This window comes from Heptranchias perlo, chromosome 34 (genome assembly GCF_035084215.1).
Source record: "Heptranchias perlo isolate sHepPer1 chromosome 34, sHepPer1.hap1, whole genome shotgun sequence".
In the NCBI taxonomy this organism is placed as follows: domain Eukaryota; kingdom Metazoa; phylum Chordata; class Chondrichthyes; order Hexanchiformes; family Hexanchidae; genus Heptranchias; species Heptranchias perlo.
This window is the reverse complement of record NC_090358.1, coordinates 3,264,237-3,284,158: the sequence shown is the minus strand read 5'-3', so window position 1 is coordinate 3,284,158 and position 19,922 is coordinate 3,264,237. Positions and strand designations below refer to the sequence as shown.

Genomic DNA, 19,922 nt, shown 5'->3' with positions numbered 1-19,922 from the left:
ACATTGAGTGTTCGTAAACTTAAATGTCGCAAACTCTAATTTCTAGGATTAAATAATTTAGCATCAATAGTGCTACGAGGGATTGAAATGGTCAGGTTGAATTGCAAGTGGAAGAATTAATAATTTCTAGACTAGATGCGGTGGCATAAAGTAATTTTCCTTTAATTACCATTGCAGATACTGTGCTCGTTAGTAAGTGATCCATTTAATTGCACACGGTTAAATGTTTTTTTACTCGCATATACAGTTTGATGATTCCCTGTGTAAACCATTTGCATTAGTACAGCTAGATGGCTTCAGGGACGCCTGTAATCTGCAGTTAAAAGCAGTTTTTTCTTAACCCAGCAGACTGAAAGCAGATATCCCTTATTGTTGTAGCACACAACAGATAAAAGTGCTGTGACAGGGTTTCTCTAATGAGGAACAGGAATTGCTGACTGTAAGCACAAGTGCTGGGTGAACCTTTAGGTTCGACTTTGTGCCAATCTTTTGTATATGACATCAAATTTGAAAAGTTTTAGCTTGCAAAAATTGTACAAGTGCATTTCAAACTGGTGCCCCACTCAAACTGTGGTGCAAACAAGGGCACTTAATATGGGAGCCAGTGCTGCATGACAGATTCTGCTAGGCTCCCTTGGTTTGCAGAAGACATATGCTAAAACTGTATAAAACACTAGTTAGGCCACAGCTGGAGTACTGCGTACAGTTCTGGTCACCACATTACGGGAAAGATGTGATTGCACTAGAGAGGGTACAAGGAGATTTACGAGGATGTTGCTAGGACTGGAGAATTTTAGCTATGAAGAAAGATTGGATAAGCTGGTGTTTTCTTTGGAACAGAGGAGGCTGAGGGGAGATTTAATTGAAGTGTATAAAATTGAGAGGCATAGACAGAGTGGATAAGAAGGACCTATGTCCCTTAGCAGAGAGGTCAATAACCAGGGAGTATAGATTTAAAGTAATTGGTAGAAGTATTAGAGGGGAGCTGAGGAGAATTTTATTCACCCAGAGGGTGATGGGGGTCAGGAACTCACTGCCTGAAAGAGGCAGCAACCCTCATCGCGTTTAAAAAGCACTTCGATATGCACTTGAAGTGCTGTAATCTACAAGGCTAGGGACCAAGAGCTGTAAAGTGGGATTGGGCTGGGTAGCTCTCTTTTGGCTGGCACAGACACGATGGGCCGAATGACATCCTTCTGTGATGTACATTTTTGATTCTATGATTTCTACATTTTTGTGTTTGTTTAGTTCGGACTGTACCAGTGTTTGTTGCTAAAACCGTCGTCCTTATCCCAGGAACAAAACCATAGGTTCGCACTTTCATAGCATGGAGGTTGAAATCTTGCAATCCAAACTATATGTAAAAGTGTCTCCAGTCTTAATCTGCACTGGCTTAATTATCATGACCAAGTTCTTTAAGAAAACATCAAAACGAAAAGAGATGAGCCAATCCAATCAATCAAGTCCGCTCCTTCCACAGACAGTGCAACCCATCAGTCGGGATGAATGTTTTGCATGGAATTCATTTTTATTGTAGCGTCCCTGAAGCACTACAAAACTGGGGCGGGGGAGTGAACCCAGTGTATTTCATAATTTGTTCTATTGTCAGAGTTCTGTGAAATAGTTCAGTTCCATTGACTTTACTCAGATTCAAGGGCTCTTCAGGGAAAAAATGCACTCTATACAAAACATGTAGCCAATGCTGAATTCTACTCCATCCCATCTCATCTCCAGAGAAAGATCCATGTAAAAACTCCCTGATATCCATAAATAATGGAGCCAAGCTGCAAAACATCCATCCATTCTCCTATTCAAACTGTTCGTCCCTGAGCTGCTGCCCCACCCAGACAACGTCCTCCTTTTCCTCCCTGCCCATTAGCAGACCTTGGCTCAATGTGAAAATTGGGTGTTGCTCCAAAAGCCTCACCTTTTTAGGAAGTCTTAACAAAATCAGAATGATTTAAGAAGGCCTTAAAAATGCTTGGTCTGTTTAACCGTACAATTTTTACCGAATCTTTATTTTCCATAGTTGAAGGCTGCCGATTCAACAATCGCCAAAATCCCAGTACAGTGGCTGGAGTCACAAGCTGGTATGCTTCTGAAGCTGATGATGCAACAGTGTCCGACACAGTATGAACTTGGAAAGCTGCTGCAGTTACTAGCTGATGTGGACTGTACCCTCAAATCAAATGGTAAAGATTTTGGTAAAGTTAGTAAAGAAAGAAAGAAAGAACTTGCAATTTTCACAACTTCAAGATGCTCTAAAGAGCTTCACAACCAATGAAGCACTTTCTGAAGTGTAATCACTTTTGTAATGTAGGAAACGTGGCAGCCACTTTGCGCACAGCAAGGTCCCACAAACAGCAATGAGATAATGACCAGATAATCTGTTTTGGTGTTGGTTGAGGGATAAAAATTGGCCAGGACACCAGGAGAACTCCCCTGCTCCTCTTCAAAATCGTGCCATAGGATCTTTTACGTCCACCTAAAAGGGAAGATGGGGTTTTGGTTTAACGTCTCATCCGAAATGCGGGACTTCTGATAGTGCAGCACTCCCTCAGTACTGCACTGAAGTGGCAGCCTATAATATGTGCTCGAGTCTCTGGCAACTCAGACAGCCATGGTCAATCCTCAACTCTTAAACTTAATCCTGGAGGAAAACACCAGTTGAAATAAGCAAGGGGATATGTGAAGGTTATAATCTGAAAGGAATTTTGATTACTTAAGCATTTTGAACAGGACAGTGGATGGGATATCCTTCGCAACAAGGCAGGGCAAAGATCCAGGTCTAACAACAACACTGATCTCATCAGAAAGTCTAATAAGATTAATCCAGTCCTTGGGGGTTACACAAATTCTGCAGCAGTACTCCAAGAAAGGGAACCATTTCTGTAAATATTTATTGGGTTATAAATAAAGCCAATTTTCTTTTTTTTTTAAAAAAGGTTTTATATAAAATTAGGACAACAAGGTTTTGTGATATGAACAAAATAGATGGAGTATGAGTAGATTATGAAAAATAAATCACTTATTATTGAGGCTAACACAATTCACTTGTGCCAGAGGCACTTCTGAACAATGTGACCCATAGGACTGACTTTCTTTTCTCTAATCCCCAACTTCCTGACACATGTCCTCCATTACATACAGCTGATATACTAGTTGCCTGTAAAAGGAGTGTTTTCTCCATAAAATCCCTTTATCCTGCCATAGATTCCTTAAAGGATCAGGTGCTTCCCCTTGAGGTGTGGGGAAAGAGCAGAGAAAATCAAGAGCCACTCATGAATGCTACTTGGGCACGTGCGTCGGACGGTTTGGGGTGGTTTTGACAGAGGTTGGGAGCAAATCATAAACATGGACAGAGAAGAGTTTGGGGGAGCACAAGTGGGAAGTTGTTTTTAATCCTAACATTATAAAATCTCTGCCTTTCTTGTCACATGAGACTCTTCAACTGAATGGGCATTGGCGATTCAGCGCAACAACAACTCCTTGCATTTATATAGTGCCTTTAACGTAGTAAAACATCCCAAGGCGCTTCACAAGTGCGGTAACAAACAAAATTTTTCATTGAGCCACATACGGTGATATCGGGACAAGTGACCAAAAGCTTGGTCAAAGAGGTAGGTTTTAAGGAGCATCTTAAAAGAGGAGAGGTAGAGGTTTAGGGACGGAATTCAAGAGCTTAGTGCCTAGGCAGCTGAAGGCACAGCCGCCAACGGTGGAGCGATGAAATCGGGGATGCGCAAGAGGCCAGAATTGGAGGAGCGCAGAGACCTTGGAGGGTTGGAGGAGGTTACAGAGATAGGGAGGGTCGAGGCCATGGAGGGATTTGAAAACAAGGGTGAGAATTTTAAAATCGAAGCGTTGACCGACTGGGAGCCAATGCAAGTCAGCGAGCACAGGGCTGATGGGAGAACGGCACTCAAATAGCTCCCGGATGACTCCGGTTACATTACATATTGTGAATATTAACACTGCATATCTGTTCTATAAAACAAAGTCATTAAATTTTTCCCATCCATGTTTTAATCAACTCTTAGGATGTTAGAGCTTCTAAACTGCTTGGGTTTCACTCTCTCAACTTGAAATGCCACCCAAGCCCTTTCAAGTGAGGCAGAACCTTCTAATGTGTTATCTTTTGTTTTTGTTTTATTTCTACTAAGGGACAGGATCCCTTTTTTATATATTGCCCTGGGATCTGCAGCTAATTTGTTGCTGGCTGCCACTTTCCGAGACCCTTTCTCCTGACCCTTGTACTATGCTATTAAGCAAATGCCAAAACGGTTAATTTGTAGATGACTGCACCGCTGCTGTTGAATAGAATTTGGTGTCAGTTGAAAAATGCAGGCTCCTGAAATCAGCCCAATGCTCCTCGATCAATTTATTTCCAAAGGGGAGGGATGGCATATGGCTTGCATTAATTGCAAAAGCTTTTATTCTTGAGAAGGTAAATTAATTTCACACAGGATAAGTCCGAAACCTAATCATATGGAAACAATTTTCTATTTGTCATGAATCATACAGGAAGGTGATAGCTTACTGTAACCTCTCTACATGGCAATTAGGATATCATTAAATAGGTTTTGCGCGATGCATGATATTAAAATGCCTATAGAGGAACATAACCTGCAAACTTAGTTTATGTTCAACGATAAACATTTCTGCTAGAACAGTCTTTCACATGGTTAGTTTGTGGGCGGAAAAAGTTTTTCATTTGGAACTTTCTGAAGATCTCAAGTACCCTGCTCTTTGGATAACTAACTAGAAGAAAAAAAACAGACTCTACAGAATGTTTTCCTAACATCTCAGCAATGAATGACGTAGCTAGTTTATGTAACTCGGTGGTGGTCTCCATAAACGCTGCTGCATGTTCAAATCTGACAATCATTGGAAGGGGCTAATTTGATTCTGCTGGAGACCCATTATTAAATGGGGAGTTTCAACATTGAGAGATCCTTATTAAATTACTTGCAATATATTTCTTCATAAGCAGGGTAAACTGATCATCTTGTTGGGTTACTAGTCACTGGCCTAGAAATTAGTTGACTCCCGTTTTCAGGTGCAAACTGAGCATCGGCAGCGACCACTGCGCCTAAACTGATGGAGGAGAGAGGACTATGCGATATTGGTCCTTTTGTGTCATCTGTTGGTGACCGGTATACAGCGGGCATTAGTCGTGCCCCAAGAGACAGTTCACAGGGTTGTGAAGAGGACCAAAATTGGCCAGCTGAGACATGGGTCGGGGTGGGTGGAGGAGGAGGAGGAGATCGGGAGGATGGGACGAGCAGTGGTCGGCATCAGCCTGTAGTTTTAATGTGGAGCTAGGAGGAGGAGCACTCCTGCCCCTCCTGGCTGGACATTCAGGTAAGTTTTAAAACTTACCTTTTTGTGTTTCTTCCGTGGCCTCCAGCAGTCCCTTTTAAGGACTGGTAGTTAGGCCACTGCAGAAACAAAAAAAAACCTGTCTGAGTTCATTGCTTTCAGGTGGCTGCTAGGTCTAATGTCTGGCGGTGGCCATGCCAATGCTGCATATCAGGCACAGAACCACGCGCCCAGAAATTGGTGTACTTTACACCCGGAAAAAGGCCGAAACGCAAGCCAATTTCCACCTCGCTGACTGGCAGTATGAGTGTGCCAGATTAATCTTCCCACAGCTAGTTGGAATGAAAGATCATTGAAACAATCTTCGTCAATGATTTGATCTCTGCTGATTTTCTCTCTCGCTCTCCTAGGCCATGCCTCAGTTGAGATTTCAGGAAAGTGACCTGTATTAGTGTTGCTATACAGCTGTCTGCCAGCAAGTGGCCAGTATCAAACAAAGATGACTTTTTCTCCTCCTTACTTTCACTTCCTATAGGGAAACCTTCCCACAGCTGATGTGAACTCACTTTCATGAATTCAGTACAAACTTGGGTCCAAGGCACATTCCATTGGAGCTCCAGCCAACTTTACATTCCACTTAAGTCAAGTCAGCAACTCCTCCTAAACAGTTTCCCAGTAACGTCATCTTGCAGTGCTGCAACAGCATATTTTATTAGACAAAGGAATCGAAAGTTAATTGTAATTGTTTCTGAACAATGTTTGTCTAAAACAAGTACAGAGATGATTTAATTAAGGAAAATGAGAAATTTTGAAATGATTATTTTCTGTAGTGAAAAATGGCATACGTCACTATTTTTAACAAAAAAAAAGCTAAACTTCCCCATGCAGTCCCTTTTTAAAGATAGATCCTGGATAATCACCTTTCTTGGAAACCAATTAGTCCCTGGTTCTGGGAGCTAGTTGCCTGACCACTGGGTAATGACAATGGCAGAGAGTTTTCAGCCTGCTTGGTTGGGGTAGGATGTGCCAACCCAGACTCTGTAAAACTCCTAGATTCTCCAAAATGAAGTTTTATTCCACATTATTTTCTTACATTTTTTTTGTTTCCGGGATAACGGAAGCATCATTACACAAGAGGTATATATTCTAACATCATTTTTTAATTGCATTGTTTAGATTGCATTCCAAAACTTAAATGAACATTTTTCTCTCGTAACTAGGACCTGATTTCCAAAAACTGAGCATGCTCAGTCAGCTCCTGCAGGACACATCAATCTCTATTGATCACACCCTCCTCGTTGACTACAGCACAGAAACCCTGCAGGATGTGTGTGGGCAAATTCTGAACCAACTGCAAAAGAAGGGACTTTTTGCTCTAGCTAGACAGGTGGCTGGCTTAGCTGAGCTACCTGTAGACAACTTGGTGATCCATGAGGTAATATGTTTGTTTGTTTGCAAATATTTAACCTAGGGTCAAAACTTTAGGTAAAATTTGACCTAATCCATGGTTGTACCTCTGCATAACATTTCGTTTTTGGGCCGAGGGAGGGAGGACTGGGAGTTGAAGAAACTAAAGCAGTTCAGCCTTTTTCAGGTTCAGCTCTGATTTGACCAGCACTAATTCAACACAAGTTTTTGTGAAAAGAGATGCAATCTCTATTTGTGACATTAAGTTGAGTGTGACAAAATGTTATTGTGATATGGAGGAACCATGAATCGTTCCTGATTACCTTGCACTAGTGAATGCCCATTCTCTGATGCATTGCTGTGGGGAAATTACAAAATGAAGATCAGGCGCTTCCATATGGGAGTGTGAGAGAATAATGGCCAGATTATTCTCGTGTACCTCTTGGTGGCTATTTCAGATTGGCAGAGGCCTGTGCATAGGTTGCCTGCCTGCCTACCCTCGTCTGCAATTGGTACATGACCCAGAAAGATCAGGGAATAAGTGGAGGGGAGTAAACTGAAAAGCGGGATTTACACCCTAACGCAAAACAGTAATTTCAGAATATTGCGCATGTTTCAAATATTTCATTTCTTTTTCCCTTGCAGGTAACTCAGGAATTACAAAACCTGAAGCAACGTGGACAATGGCAAAGAAAAGAGACGAGAATAAATTTTTGGAAGAAGTGCCACGAATGTTTCAAAAATAATTTGATCTCCAATTTAGTTGCCTCTGAATTCTTTCTGGCCCAGGCCAATGATAAGCCATCCATTAAATCACAGCCTGCTTCACCTTTCAAAGAACAGTTCTTGAACATTCAGGAAAGATGTCTGCTGCTGACAATGGCTGGGCAATGGTTGTCACGAAACAATCCTCCATTCCTGGAACAGTTGGAGGAGGTGGAGAAGAGGATTTGGTGGTGTCGAATCAGTCAGCAGATGTTGCTGATGTCCACAGCTTCGAGATTTGCTTGGCAGGTTTCAGTCTGTGGTGAAATTACCTTTGACGGTGCCACCAAAGAGTTCTTGTTCTCCAAACTGCCTGCTCTGAACTCCCCAAGGCACCTAAAGCTTGAAGGATTTCCAAACAAGGACATGGCATCCAACTGTAGACTAGACACAGCAGAAAAAGAGGCCCTAAATATTTTGGTTGGCGAGTTGTTAGATGGAGGCTGCATTCACGAAGCCAGCAGAGTCTGTAGGTATTTTGAATTCTACAACCAAGACATAGCTCTGGTTCTCCACTGTAGAGCCTTGGCTTCAGGAGAAATACAAACAACAGATTTTCACCCTTCTATGCAGATCATTTTAACTACAGGAGCTTCTTTTAATGGAGAGATGGGACTCCATCGGAAAAGGATACCAAATTGTAAGTTGGTTTCTTTATACATTCATTCTTTCTCTGTTTCTTTATTTGGGACTTGTACAAAGACAGCCCAGTGGCACAACAGGTTAAAGTGCTCTGAGACTGTGCTGTGAAGTGGTGGGGTTCCGGTTTGTTTACTCTGTGTTGAGTAAAGTCTGGGTTGAGCAATGAGGCAAAAAGACATGGAAAAGAAAATGAGGGTGATCCCATTCGCACAGCCTGGGTGTCAGATATATAAACTAAAAATAACAATTCTTGCACCCATCTTTAATGCATTTCTTTTCACTTACAGATTGACCTATATCACATAATCTTCACTGACCAAGAACTTAAGCCCTTGACTTAATTAAATGTGTTTATTTTCTTCAGTGCATGTACATAGACTGTGTGTTTATTTCTCACCCTAAGAGGGCTCATAAAATGTAAGGTTTTATGGAGATAGTAAACTAAAGATAGTAAAGGGAATGATGCAGAAAAGAGAATTGACTTGGGTTAGGAGATGCGATAAATCCAATCCCATGTTTATTCAGAATACAAAAGGCATATTAATCTTCAACAGCCTCCTCAATGGTGCCATGACAATTACTGCTCATCACTGTGAGAAGTAACCCTCTGTCCACAGGGCCATCTTTCTGTAGTGTGTCAGCTATTCACAAATGATGATCACTGGCTGAATGATTTCAGAGAGTCAAAAGTAGTGTTTGGAACCATAGCCCTAAAGAGTTTTGGTTGTATTCTAGAAGGACGCTGCTTTTGAAAGCCCCTCCTCCAGTCGAAAGGCATTGCTTCATTGCTGAAGGGTCGGAGATGCAGCGAACAATGGACTAGTTTTGGTTGCAAACACATTATATTGGTTTTCAGCTTACCCTGCCAGAGAAGAAAGTTTTCCCACCTTAGTATATGGCCGGTGTGGGAAAATGTCTGATTAGTACCATAAAGGGGAAGGGGACGAGAGACTCGCTTCCAAGGTTTGAGTTAAGGCATATTGTGGGCGCAATAGTGGGAGCTTTGTTTCCAACAATTTCTGTCTTGAGAAGGTTATGGATCATTATTCTGTTGGGGAAGTTTGTGTGTGCATATTGCTTTTTGTACCTCTGCATTTTCTGTTTTTACTTTGATTGTTCAGCATCAGAGATGCAAATTTGACAGTTAAGAGACAGTGAGATTGTGTACTGGCTTGGGGCTTTACATGATTCAGTACAAATTCAGATCATGTCCCATGTTTCTTGTTGTACACTGGATAAGCAATTTTTTTTTTTCTCTTTTTCCCTCCCCCAGTGAGCAGTATAGCCTCGTCATTTGTTCAGTATCCAGAAGAAGATATTGTTAAAGACCAAGTTGTTAAGGATCTGCAAATCCTCACGAACGAGTGCCTCCATGGAAAGAGTTATTGCCGTCAAGTTCTTAGCTTGTACGACCTCTCAAAGGTACCAGTATTAAACTCTTCTCAAACAGTTCATGTAGTAATCGGTTAACAATTATTAGCACTGTTCTTAAACCAGATACAACTTCAAATAAAATAAAACCCGGCTTCCATCTTCATTGGAATATGTCCAATCAAAGAAATTAACTGTTGCAATGCTGAGAAAAATGTGGCTCAGTTGCTATTATACAGTGTAAATAAGATGCCTATAAATAGGGGAAGTGATTTGGGATAGAATTACATTCCTTAACAAATCTCTCAAATTTCAACCCTTGCTGCTATTTGCTGCCCACGCTTTGCAGTTTTGCAGTGAAAGTGCTGATAATGGCTGAGTGGTAACAAATCACTTGCAGCAGTAAATCGCTTGCTCTCCCTTCAAGTGAGCTCCAAGGTAGTAATTTATTATCTGGGTTCAAGGGAACCAAGAGCTTCACTTTGGCAATTCTGGATACTTGTAAAATTTTACCCTTTTTTAGTGTGAACAGTTGTTTCAATCTTAAGATTTCTTCATTTACAGCAGGAGAGTATTTTGCAACAAAATGGGTATTTACAATAAATCGTCATCGCACTGGCTGCATTATTATGTCAGATACAAACATCAAATAGTTTATTTTCTGTACTCTGGTGCTATCCTGATGCATATTCTGTTTGTAAGGTCCTTTCATTTTTGTGTTAAATTTGAAAATACTGATGTTCGGAGTGGAGTTGTGTTGTGCAGCAGGTCGTGGGTTAGGTGGCAAATTAGTACCACAGCTACTAAAGGCTGACTGTCTCGGAGCAATTACGTGAGGTATAATTCACATTTGAGCCCAATGAAATGGGAATAGTGAACAGTGGGGAGGAAGCACAGCCAGGAAAAGCTTTAAAAAAGAAGTAGTGAGGATGTGATGGGAGTAGACCAGAAGACAAATAGAGGAACAAACCAGGAAGAAAATTAGTAATCATCACACAGCAAGAGAGGTTTGGATCATGATTGATAAGGTTTGGTGGCAGACAGAAGAGAAATCTTTCCAGAGGTGACGTGCAACACTTGTATACCATGTGTGGTATAAGATAGAAAATCATAGACTCTTACAGCACAGAAAGAGGCCATTCAGCCCACCGTGCCTGTGCTATAAAATCTCACCATTGTATTTTGAAGTTTTGTTGGTTAAGCCCCTTTACTAAGGGAACATGTATAGGTACACAGCACAGATCTACCTTTTTTCTCTTGAGTACTACTCATGTATTTTGGTTCATATTCATTATTTCATATTTGTTTCCTATTTTGTTTTATGAATGGATGATTTCACATTATTAATGACTAGTTGTACTGTAGTGCTTTTCAAAAAAAAAACACACTAAATCTATAAAAAGCATTCGTCACATATTTTATTTTGTTACCCAAAAGGAGCTTGGCTGTTCTTTCAATGATATATCAACCCAAGATTCTGATACTGTTCTTCGGGAAGTGTTATCATCTCAACAGCCTGACCGATATCAAAAAGCTCAGGCGTTTATCACAACCCAAGGACTGAAGCCGGAGGCAGTGGCAGCGCTTGTAGCTGATGAAGTAGTTCAGGCGTTACTCTCCTCAAAAGAAAGCAAAGGTAAACCTCATGGGCACAATTTTAATATGCCGGCGGGAAGAGTGCGGGGTGGGGGGCAGGGTGTGGTGATTTGCGGGCGCGGGTAGGCGGGTTGCGATGAGGCCAATCAAAGCCTCTTCCGGGTTTCGCGCCCAGCAGCCAGGTTGATTGACAGGCTGGCTGCCGACAGGAGCTGCACATCTTGGGGGGGGGGGGGGGGAAAAGAGAGGGAAGAGAGAAAGAGAGACAGACCTCATCAGCAGTTAGGATAGAGATGGAGGTGGGGGGCGGGGGAGGACAAAGATCAGGGGGCAGACATCGGGATCAGAGTGGGGGTTTCACCAGGAGTGAATGGGAAGCCGTGGAAAAGCTGCCTAGGTAACGTTAAAATCTTTTTAACTATCCAATACACAAAAAATAAACTACCTTAAGTACCTCAATGGGGTACATTTGCTCCTTTAATTATCAGCCCGCCAGATTTAAGTGGGGGCAGGACTTCCTGTGACTGCCGTACGCACGCACACAGATTCGTCTGAGTCTCATTCAAAAATGTGCAGGTTCCAGCCGGGATGTCTGCCCACTCTCAAAAACGGCGATTTTGATCTCTTCCCGCCCCCCCTCCCCGCCCCCACCCATTTTTCCCTTTTAAAATCGTGCCCCATGTCTCCATTTTGGGAACCCTATGGGAGTTCTGCACCTCATGAAGATCACTAACTGACACATGAAAAGTTTTACAATTTTACTGAACTCTTGCTCACTGAACACATTCTGTCTACTTTGTATCCAGCTATTGATATGCAGTAGTTTGAAAGGATTTGCAATGTCTTTCTTGTCCTGCTCTTCTCTCTTCTGAGGTATGGTTCCATGGATACCTTGCCCAAGTAGCGCCTCCATGTGTGAGCCTAGACAGTGAAAACTAGCGGCTACTTTAATTTCCTGGAGCTATCCTTGAATGACTTTGACATTTGTTTACAGCAGGGTTCACTGGGTAGTGGTCAAGCTCAGTTTCTCCCCCTCCCTCCCTCCCCCCCTCGCAACTTACCTCAATCCGGCGAGATCCACCGGTCGGTCACCCAAAACTTAAAATAGACCCCTGTGCCTTAGCCAGCTGAGTTGTTGAGGAACCGATTAACATATTGGCTAAGCTGCCTCAAAAAATACCGACTAAGAATATTCTGCCTTCGAGCCCTCTCTGATCCCAGCATCTTTCCCATGGAAGCCGCAAAGCACTTCTTATTCTGCTCCTTTTGTTTGCCTAAATCTCAAAGGATGGCTTGGCATTTCCAAAAGAAAATTAATTTTGATCATCTGTTACAACGATTCTTGTCTTGGAAGATAAGGTTTCATCCGCAATTTGTGCGGTGCAATTATGTCAATTCAAAGGTCACCTGGGATTCGAAAACCTTTCCAAGTAAATGGATGTGCGAGGCTTGGCTAAAACTTTTTTTTTTACAAAGTTTGACGAATGGAAGTTTGTAAGAAGATTGTTCTTTAAAAATCTGGCTCATGACTTCAATAGCAGTTGATTTAAGTACTTACCTTTAATGCTGAAGGTACTCCAGAGGTAATATGAGTGTGGCTAGGAATAATAGCTATTTATACATTAGGATATAAGGTCTCTGAAATAGTGAGACGTGCCTATTACCCATGCAGTTGCATCTGCTTATTATTATAGAATTCTAAAACATCAAACTATTTCCTATTTATATATCATTAATCATATAATAATGCAGAAGATAAAAAGAAAAATTGCAAATGCTGGAAATCTGAAATCAAAGCGTGTGTTGGAAATATACGTGGAGGCCTGACAGCATCTGAAAGAGAGAAGTCAGTTTAATGTTTCTGGTCGAGCCCCTTCATCTTTTCTGAATTGTCTCCTCCTGAAACATTAATCCTTTTATGCTGATGGACCTGTTGTGCATCTCCCGTTGTTGTTTTTCTGTTGAGCGCTACAATTAGCCTCATCGCCTCTGGATGGGGAAAATTTTGGTCAATGTTCCTGGTTTTGATCGCTATCTGGGGCTCCTTGCTGGAAAATACACACGTGTGGACATATGGTGAGGACAGGATCATGCTCAGCCACACCATCGTCCATAGTTAGCTAGCCTGCCAATAGACTGACAGACACTGATTGGGCCCACACATGAAGAATGCACTTGAATAAGGTACTGGAAGGCTGCCAGCACGCCTAGAACCGTATCCCAGCAAGAGTCACCACTTTCAGGAGAGGAGGGGAGAAAATCAAGCAAACCAAAATTAAACTGAGGTATTCCTCAGGCCCCAGATGTCAGAATGCCTAATATTCGTGGGCTAACGAACATGAGCTTTTGAAAATGCATTTTTTGCTGACCAAGCTCTTGCTGCCTTGCTGTTGAATTCTGCTGTATGTGGGACAGTGATCCAATCTCAGCAGCAGTGTATGTAAATCTCCACCATTTGCCTGAGGAGCTCCCTTTTGCAACTGTGTTCTCTAAGCATCACTGCACAAACACATGTGTCTGATCTACCGAGGTCTCTTATTATATCAAGTTACAAGTGCAGTTTTTTTAAAACCATAAAAAAAATATTTTTGGATATACTCGCAGAAGACATTTTTGATTTAGTTCTTCATCATCTCTTGGGATTTTTATATAAGCAGCAAGAAAATCTGCCCTAACTGCAGATGTCCCAAACATGCTGGCACTGGAGCAAGGGACCAAATGTTCCATGAGTGAGTCTGAACAAAACTCTATTCTGAACTTGTTGATCCATTTGGGGAACATACTGAGCTTGTGGCGTTTACCATAAGTAGAGCTTCCCCTGATGGTTCAGTGGCTAAAGTGTGCCAGTGTTTGGTACTGAGCCACGAGGACCAGTTCGATTGCTGGTCTGCGTTGAATTAGCTGATCTCGGGGCGCTAAATTTGGCCCCAAGTCCACAGACTGGTGATGGGAAGAAAGAAACACCAGAGAACCCACTGCTGAAAAATGCATTTATGGATGTCTGATGAGGGGGCATCCAGCTTGGCTGTGATACCCTCCCCCAAAAGTTGAATAGCTCGCCAGCACTTGCAGTCTAGGCCCACACGTGAAGAACGGCCATTTGAGTAAAGTACCATTGCTAGTGGAAGCACACCCCAGCATGAATCACCACCTTCAGGAGAGGGGGAAAGAAAATTGGAAATTGAGTGCATCAAAATGAATTTTGATTAAACCGATGACATTCTCTAGTAAATACCTGGTTAAACAAAATCATATAAAACTTCATTTAGGAAGAAGGAACTTGCATTTATAATATGCACTCTTCCTCGTATACCCCTACGATAGGAAATAAATTCATACTGCATGCATAATATGTTGATGCTCTCCCGACTGGCACAGCACATGGGGCACTGGTCTGGTGTTCATGATTCCCTACCCAGCAAGTTCCTCGTGTCTGTCACACCATCAAAGTAAAATAGAAGCAAGGGTAGCTCTCTGCGAGCTGTTGCTGCTCACCTTCTAGTTGTGTTAGCAGATGCCTTGGAGCGATTCATCTCAGTGATAAATGAGAGGTATGGAGCTCTGGACAGGGATGAGGGAAATTTCCATGGGAAACTGGGGAGTGTTGGTGCTGGGACATTTTTGGCACCCTTCAAACACTCCTCAGATCAGGTATAATATGTTCGATGCAGGGTAAAGCTGCCTACTCTAGACTGACATCTGTCTTAACCCCTACTCACCCCTTCATCAAGAGATTCCTATTGCACCAGTTTATGATGCTGAACTTCCACTTTCCACACCAGCCATCTCTTGAGTCAGATTGAGTTTAGTATCAAATTGTGAACAGTTTTGTGATGGTGACATGCACCAGTTAGGAACCGCATCGAGACTGTCCAAACTCATTTAACTCTGGACTTTTCAGCCAGCGAAGGGAGAAAACGTTCAGGCAATTAATCTGGTGTGGATTCAGGTCTGATCAATTAAAGGGCCATGGTCTAACCCACCCTGATCTATTAAGTGTTCCTGGAAATTTAACATAGCAAAATGAGTTGGATAGCAAGCCTTTGTCAGTGAGATGAGATTCATGTTAGTGATGGTTGTTGTTCTGTTACTTGCCTTTGATCACAGGGATGGGAATGAGGCAGATCTATAACCTTCTCGATGGAAAAGAGGTCTTCCTGCAACTGGCTAAACTATGCCAAGACCCAATCCTCGTTGGCACAAAACTGCTGGATAAAATTTCATCCATTCCAAATGGGGAACTGGAGTGTAGTAAGTAATTGGAAATTCTACTGATGACCTTTATCGTGGAATAATGCATTAATGCTATAAAATAGCTTGAAGTGTGCTATGACCATTTTGTGTTTAGAGAGATGCCAGCCTTTTCTGTAACTCACTTTTAATACTCAGTTCTCAGCTCTCCAGACTGCTCAAAAATATAGACTCCTTTCTGAAGGTGGTTTCGGAAACCTTTCTGTCCAAGAGAACTGTGTGCTGATCTGAATCAAGGCACAGGCCTTAAATTAGCTGCTGTTTTGGTTGGCCATACCCTTTATGTCAGGAATGAGCCTTTGGCTTAGTGGCAGCATTCCTGCCTCTGAATCGGAAAGTGAAAGGGTCCGAGTCCCGGTCCAGACAGACCCGGCGAGTGGAGACTAGGATCTGGTCCCTAAATATTGGGTTGCCATCCAGAGTGGGGGTGGGGGGGGTCTCACACACCTGCGCCCCATCCACCACCCTGAACATTCACTCCCTTCACCACCGGCGCACTGTGGCTGCAGTGTGTACCATCCACAGGATGCACTGCAGCAACTCGCCAAGGCTTCTTCAACAGCACCTCCCAACCCCGCGACCTCTACCACCTAAAAGGACAAGAGCAGCAGGCACATGGGAACAACACCACCTGCACGTTCCCCTCCAAGTCACACACCATCCCGTTCCTTCATCGTCGCTGGGTCAAAATCCTGGAACTCCCTAACAGCACTGTGGGAGCACCTTCACCACACGGACTGCAGTGGTTCAAGAAGGCGGCTCACCACCATCACCTCAAGGGCAATTAGGGATGGGCAATAAATGCCGGCCTCGACAGCGATGCCGATATCCCATAAACGAATTTTTAAAAAAGACACCACTGGCTCTGGGGTAGTTTTCCCACCTTGAAAGGCTGAAAACAGGCCTCACTCCAAGCAGCGAAAACCAGAGTGCGGCTCTGAATACTGTGTTAACATCCAGCGAGGGTACTTGTATCTAATCTGTGACGTTGTCCCTCACCCCCATTGTAAACAGGTTGGGCTCTTTAGCCTTGGTTGCAGCTCACGTAGGAGAATGTACTCAGCACTCTCGCCTCTGAGTCAGAAGACTGTGGGTTCAAGTCTCACTCCAGAGACTTGAGCACAAAATCTAGGCCGACACTTCAGTGCAGTACTGAGGGAGTGCTGCACCGTCTGAGGTACTGTCTTTCGGATGAGGGGTTAAATCGAGGCCCCGTCTGCCCTCTCAGGTAGATGTAAAAGATCCCACTGTCCTATTCGAAGAAGAGCAGGGGAGTTCTCCTGGTGTCCTGTCCAAAATTTATCCCTCAACCTGCACCTAAAAATAGATGATTTGGTCATTTATTTATTGCTGTTTGTGGGATCTTGCTGTGCGCAAATTGCCTGCTGCCTTTTCTACATTACAACAGTAACTACACTTCAAAAGTACTTCATTGGCTGTAAAGTGCTTTGGGATGCCCTGAGGCTGTGAAAGGTGCTGTATAAATGGAAGTTCTTTCTTTCTAATAATGTAAATAACTTGTTTGTTTTTGTTTGACTCCTCTCTCCTTCCATGAATCCTAAAGCTGTAGAATTGCTGATTTTGGCACATGACTGCTTCAGTCTGACCTGTCACATGGAGGGGATTACTAGAGTGCTACAAGCTGCACGCCATCTCAGTCACAAACACCTGGCTCCCAACGAAGAGTATAGTCTCATGGTACGGACATGGCAAAACGATGCTGTTTAACAAAAGGCAAATCTCATCAGTTGTTTTATTTCAAGGTTGTTCCTTTTAAAAGAAAGATTTGTCACACATTAAGCTAGGGAACTTGCATTCTTTCAACAGAGGTAGAATGACTAGATCATAGAATCATACAGCACAGAAGGAGGCCATTTGGCCCATCGTACCTGTGCCAGCTCTCAAAGAGCTATCCAATTTGTCCCACTCCCTGCTTTTTCCCCATAGCCCTGCAAATTTTTCCTTTTCAAGTATATATGTATGATTAGGAATTCTTGACTATGAACTGAGGTTTCCCGCTAGTGAGCGAGGAATTGACTATTGGAATATGGAGATTTAGTAACAGTGGAACAATTCAAGGGTATCTAATTCTATCAGGACTCCAAACAAAGAAACAATTGTGCTTCCAGATTCTTGCAGCCTCTACACATTCCCTATCCCTGAGTTTTCTTGATGGTATTTCTGGGGTCTTATTGTCTCTAGTTTTTAAACTTAGGAAAGTATGGGAACATTATATTTTGTAATTGTTGCTTTGTGATTGAGAGGGATGTATTTCATTAACTGATGAGGGCTACTTCTGCAGTTGGACTTCGTCATACATTCAGTTTGATGGTGCCTGGATACCTCACTGGTTACAATATCATCTCTGTTCTTGTTTCATGCATCCTGTTTATCCCAAATCTAAAATCACTACAGTCCATTGCTGAGACAATAAGAAGCACTGTTTTGTTCCCTTGGAAGCAGTGCCCTGTATATGAGCAGCTTTCTTTACTGCCTTCCTATATATGCATGCATGCATATTTTCACTAGAACAGATGTCAGCTTGGCTCAGTTGGTAGCACTCTTGCCTCTGAGGGTTGTAGGTTGGAGCCCCACCATAGGACTTGAGCACAAAGTCTAGACTGACACCCAAGTGCAGTACTGAGGGAGGTACCGTGTATCTGGTGAGATGTTAAAATTGAATCTCAAATTGTAACAAGTACTTTGTCCCAACCATTTTTTAATTTGCGCTCACAGAAGAAAGGCAGTTCCCATAATTAGACCGTCTCCTGTAAACTGAAACCTGGGCCTTTTTGAATGCTGCTGTGCTAATGTTTGCCCCTTATCCACGGTATATGGTACCTAAGATCATGTGGGATGCCCAACACATTCTTCTTGGTTCCTTTGAAAGGTCGTAAATAGCGCACTGCTTGATTTATTTCCAAGCAAGATAGTACACAAAACTAGAAAACACTAAAGATAAGATTGCTCCACTAGAGAATAAAGTTCCCTCTTTAAATCATATCTTTTTTTACACATTCGATAACCTGCAGTGTTTATGCATGAATGAAGTGACAATCCTGTCCATCACATGGAGCCCAGCTTCACAAGTGAACAAAACTAAAATTGAGCAATTAGGCAGTGTCTTTATGCCAAGATAAGTCTTTGTCACGGATGTTCGTATTGAGCTATTAACCGTCTTTCTGCCATGATGTGGAGATGCCGGTGATGGACTGGGGTTGACAATTGTAAACAATTTTACAACACCAAGTTATAGTCCAGCAATTTTATTTTAAATTCACAAGCTTTCGGAGGCTTCCTCCTTCGTCAGGTGAATGATGTGAAGCATAAGTCAAACATTCCAGATAATGAATTTATCTCCTTAACCAATCTGTGGATTTGCATGCATTAGCATTTCAAAGAGAGGCTAATCTCTCTTGGTGGCCCAGCCATCAAGCGAACTTTGATTGAATTAGTTTGAGTACAGGCCATGACGCCAACAAAAAAAGCTGACCAACTCTCATTGGAAGTGTAAATAGCCCTGGTAATCGGCCATTCCCCAGATAGACGGGCTTTTTTTAATGTTACAGCTAGCCGATTTAGTAAATCATATTGACCTTGTCTATCTAAATATGTATTTTAAAACATTTTCCTCCTTTGGTGCGAGACTAAATTTTTGTCTCCGTTCCATCAACCTGTTCAGGTAAACGTTAACGGTCCCTTCGGCCTAGTCAAACAACAGTGACTTGTCTAACATTCCTTCCTCAATCAATACTACCAAAAACAGATTAACTGGTCAAGTTTGTGAAGCTTTGCTGCTGGCAAATTTGACTACATAATAGTTACTGCACTCCAATTCACTGGAACATTTCAAAGTGCATTACACAATGTGATTTAGATGCTACGTGAATTCCCATAGATAAGGAAATATTCCATCGAGAGAATATTGTCCATCCTACGATGCTGTATGTTATCCTGCCCTACTGGGTCTATTGTCTTCCCAGCCCCTACGTTAATACACATTATCAAAGATTTGTCATAGATAATGAACCATAGTGCGAATATCCTTTTTGATCCATAGGTCCGGCTGGTCACTGGCATTGGACGATACAATGACATGACGTACATCTTTGACCTGCTGCATGAGAACCATAGGTTTGAAATGTTGCTGAGGAAAAACGTTGAATCGGTAAGCGAGGGTTGTCTGGGAAAATAGACTGAGAAAGTAGTTAGACCTGTTTGTTTCCATTCTTCTCTGTAAATCAATGAAATTATTACAGCAATGATTCAAGAATCTTCCTTTCCCTCTTTTATAAATTACGATCTCTTTGTGAGATATTTTCATGTGACTCTTCCCTGTTTACTATAAGACAAAAGGGCGGTGGGTTCAAACTCCACACCAGCATTTGAGCACATATTCTAGGTTGATAATGTAATACAGGACTGAGGGGAGTGCTGTAAAGTCAGAGATGCCATCCTTCAAATGAGATATTAAACCAAAGTTCTGTTTGCCTGTTCGGTTGCAATAGGAAGATGAGACAGTTGGTATTCCCATTATTAACCCTTGTCCTAACATTTAGGCACATCAT

General features: G+C 42.4%; 1 protein-coding gene across 1 annotated transcript in view; it reads left to right on the top strand.

The window, feature by feature from the left end:
• spg11 (SPG11 vesicle trafficking associated, spatacsin) overlaps positions 1-19,922 on the top strand; it is a 123,415-nt gene that overhangs the window by 93,284 nt on the left and 10,209 nt on the right. The window contains exons 28-35 of the mRNA XM_067971294.1: positions 2,030-2,192; positions 6,543-6,757; positions 7,375-8,134; positions 9,410-9,558; positions 10,945-11,143; positions 15,211-15,354; positions 16,919-17,052; positions 19,415-19,522. Coding sequence (XP_067827395.1) covers positions 2,030-2,192; positions 6,543-6,757; positions 7,375-8,134; positions 9,410-9,558; positions 10,945-11,143; positions 15,211-15,354; positions 16,919-17,052; positions 19,415-19,522 — 1,872 coding nt within the window. The remainder of the gene's footprint in view (positions 1-2,029; positions 2,193-6,542; positions 6,758-7,374; positions 8,135-9,409; positions 9,559-10,944; positions 11,144-15,210; positions 15,355-16,918; positions 17,053-19,414; positions 19,523-19,922) is intronic.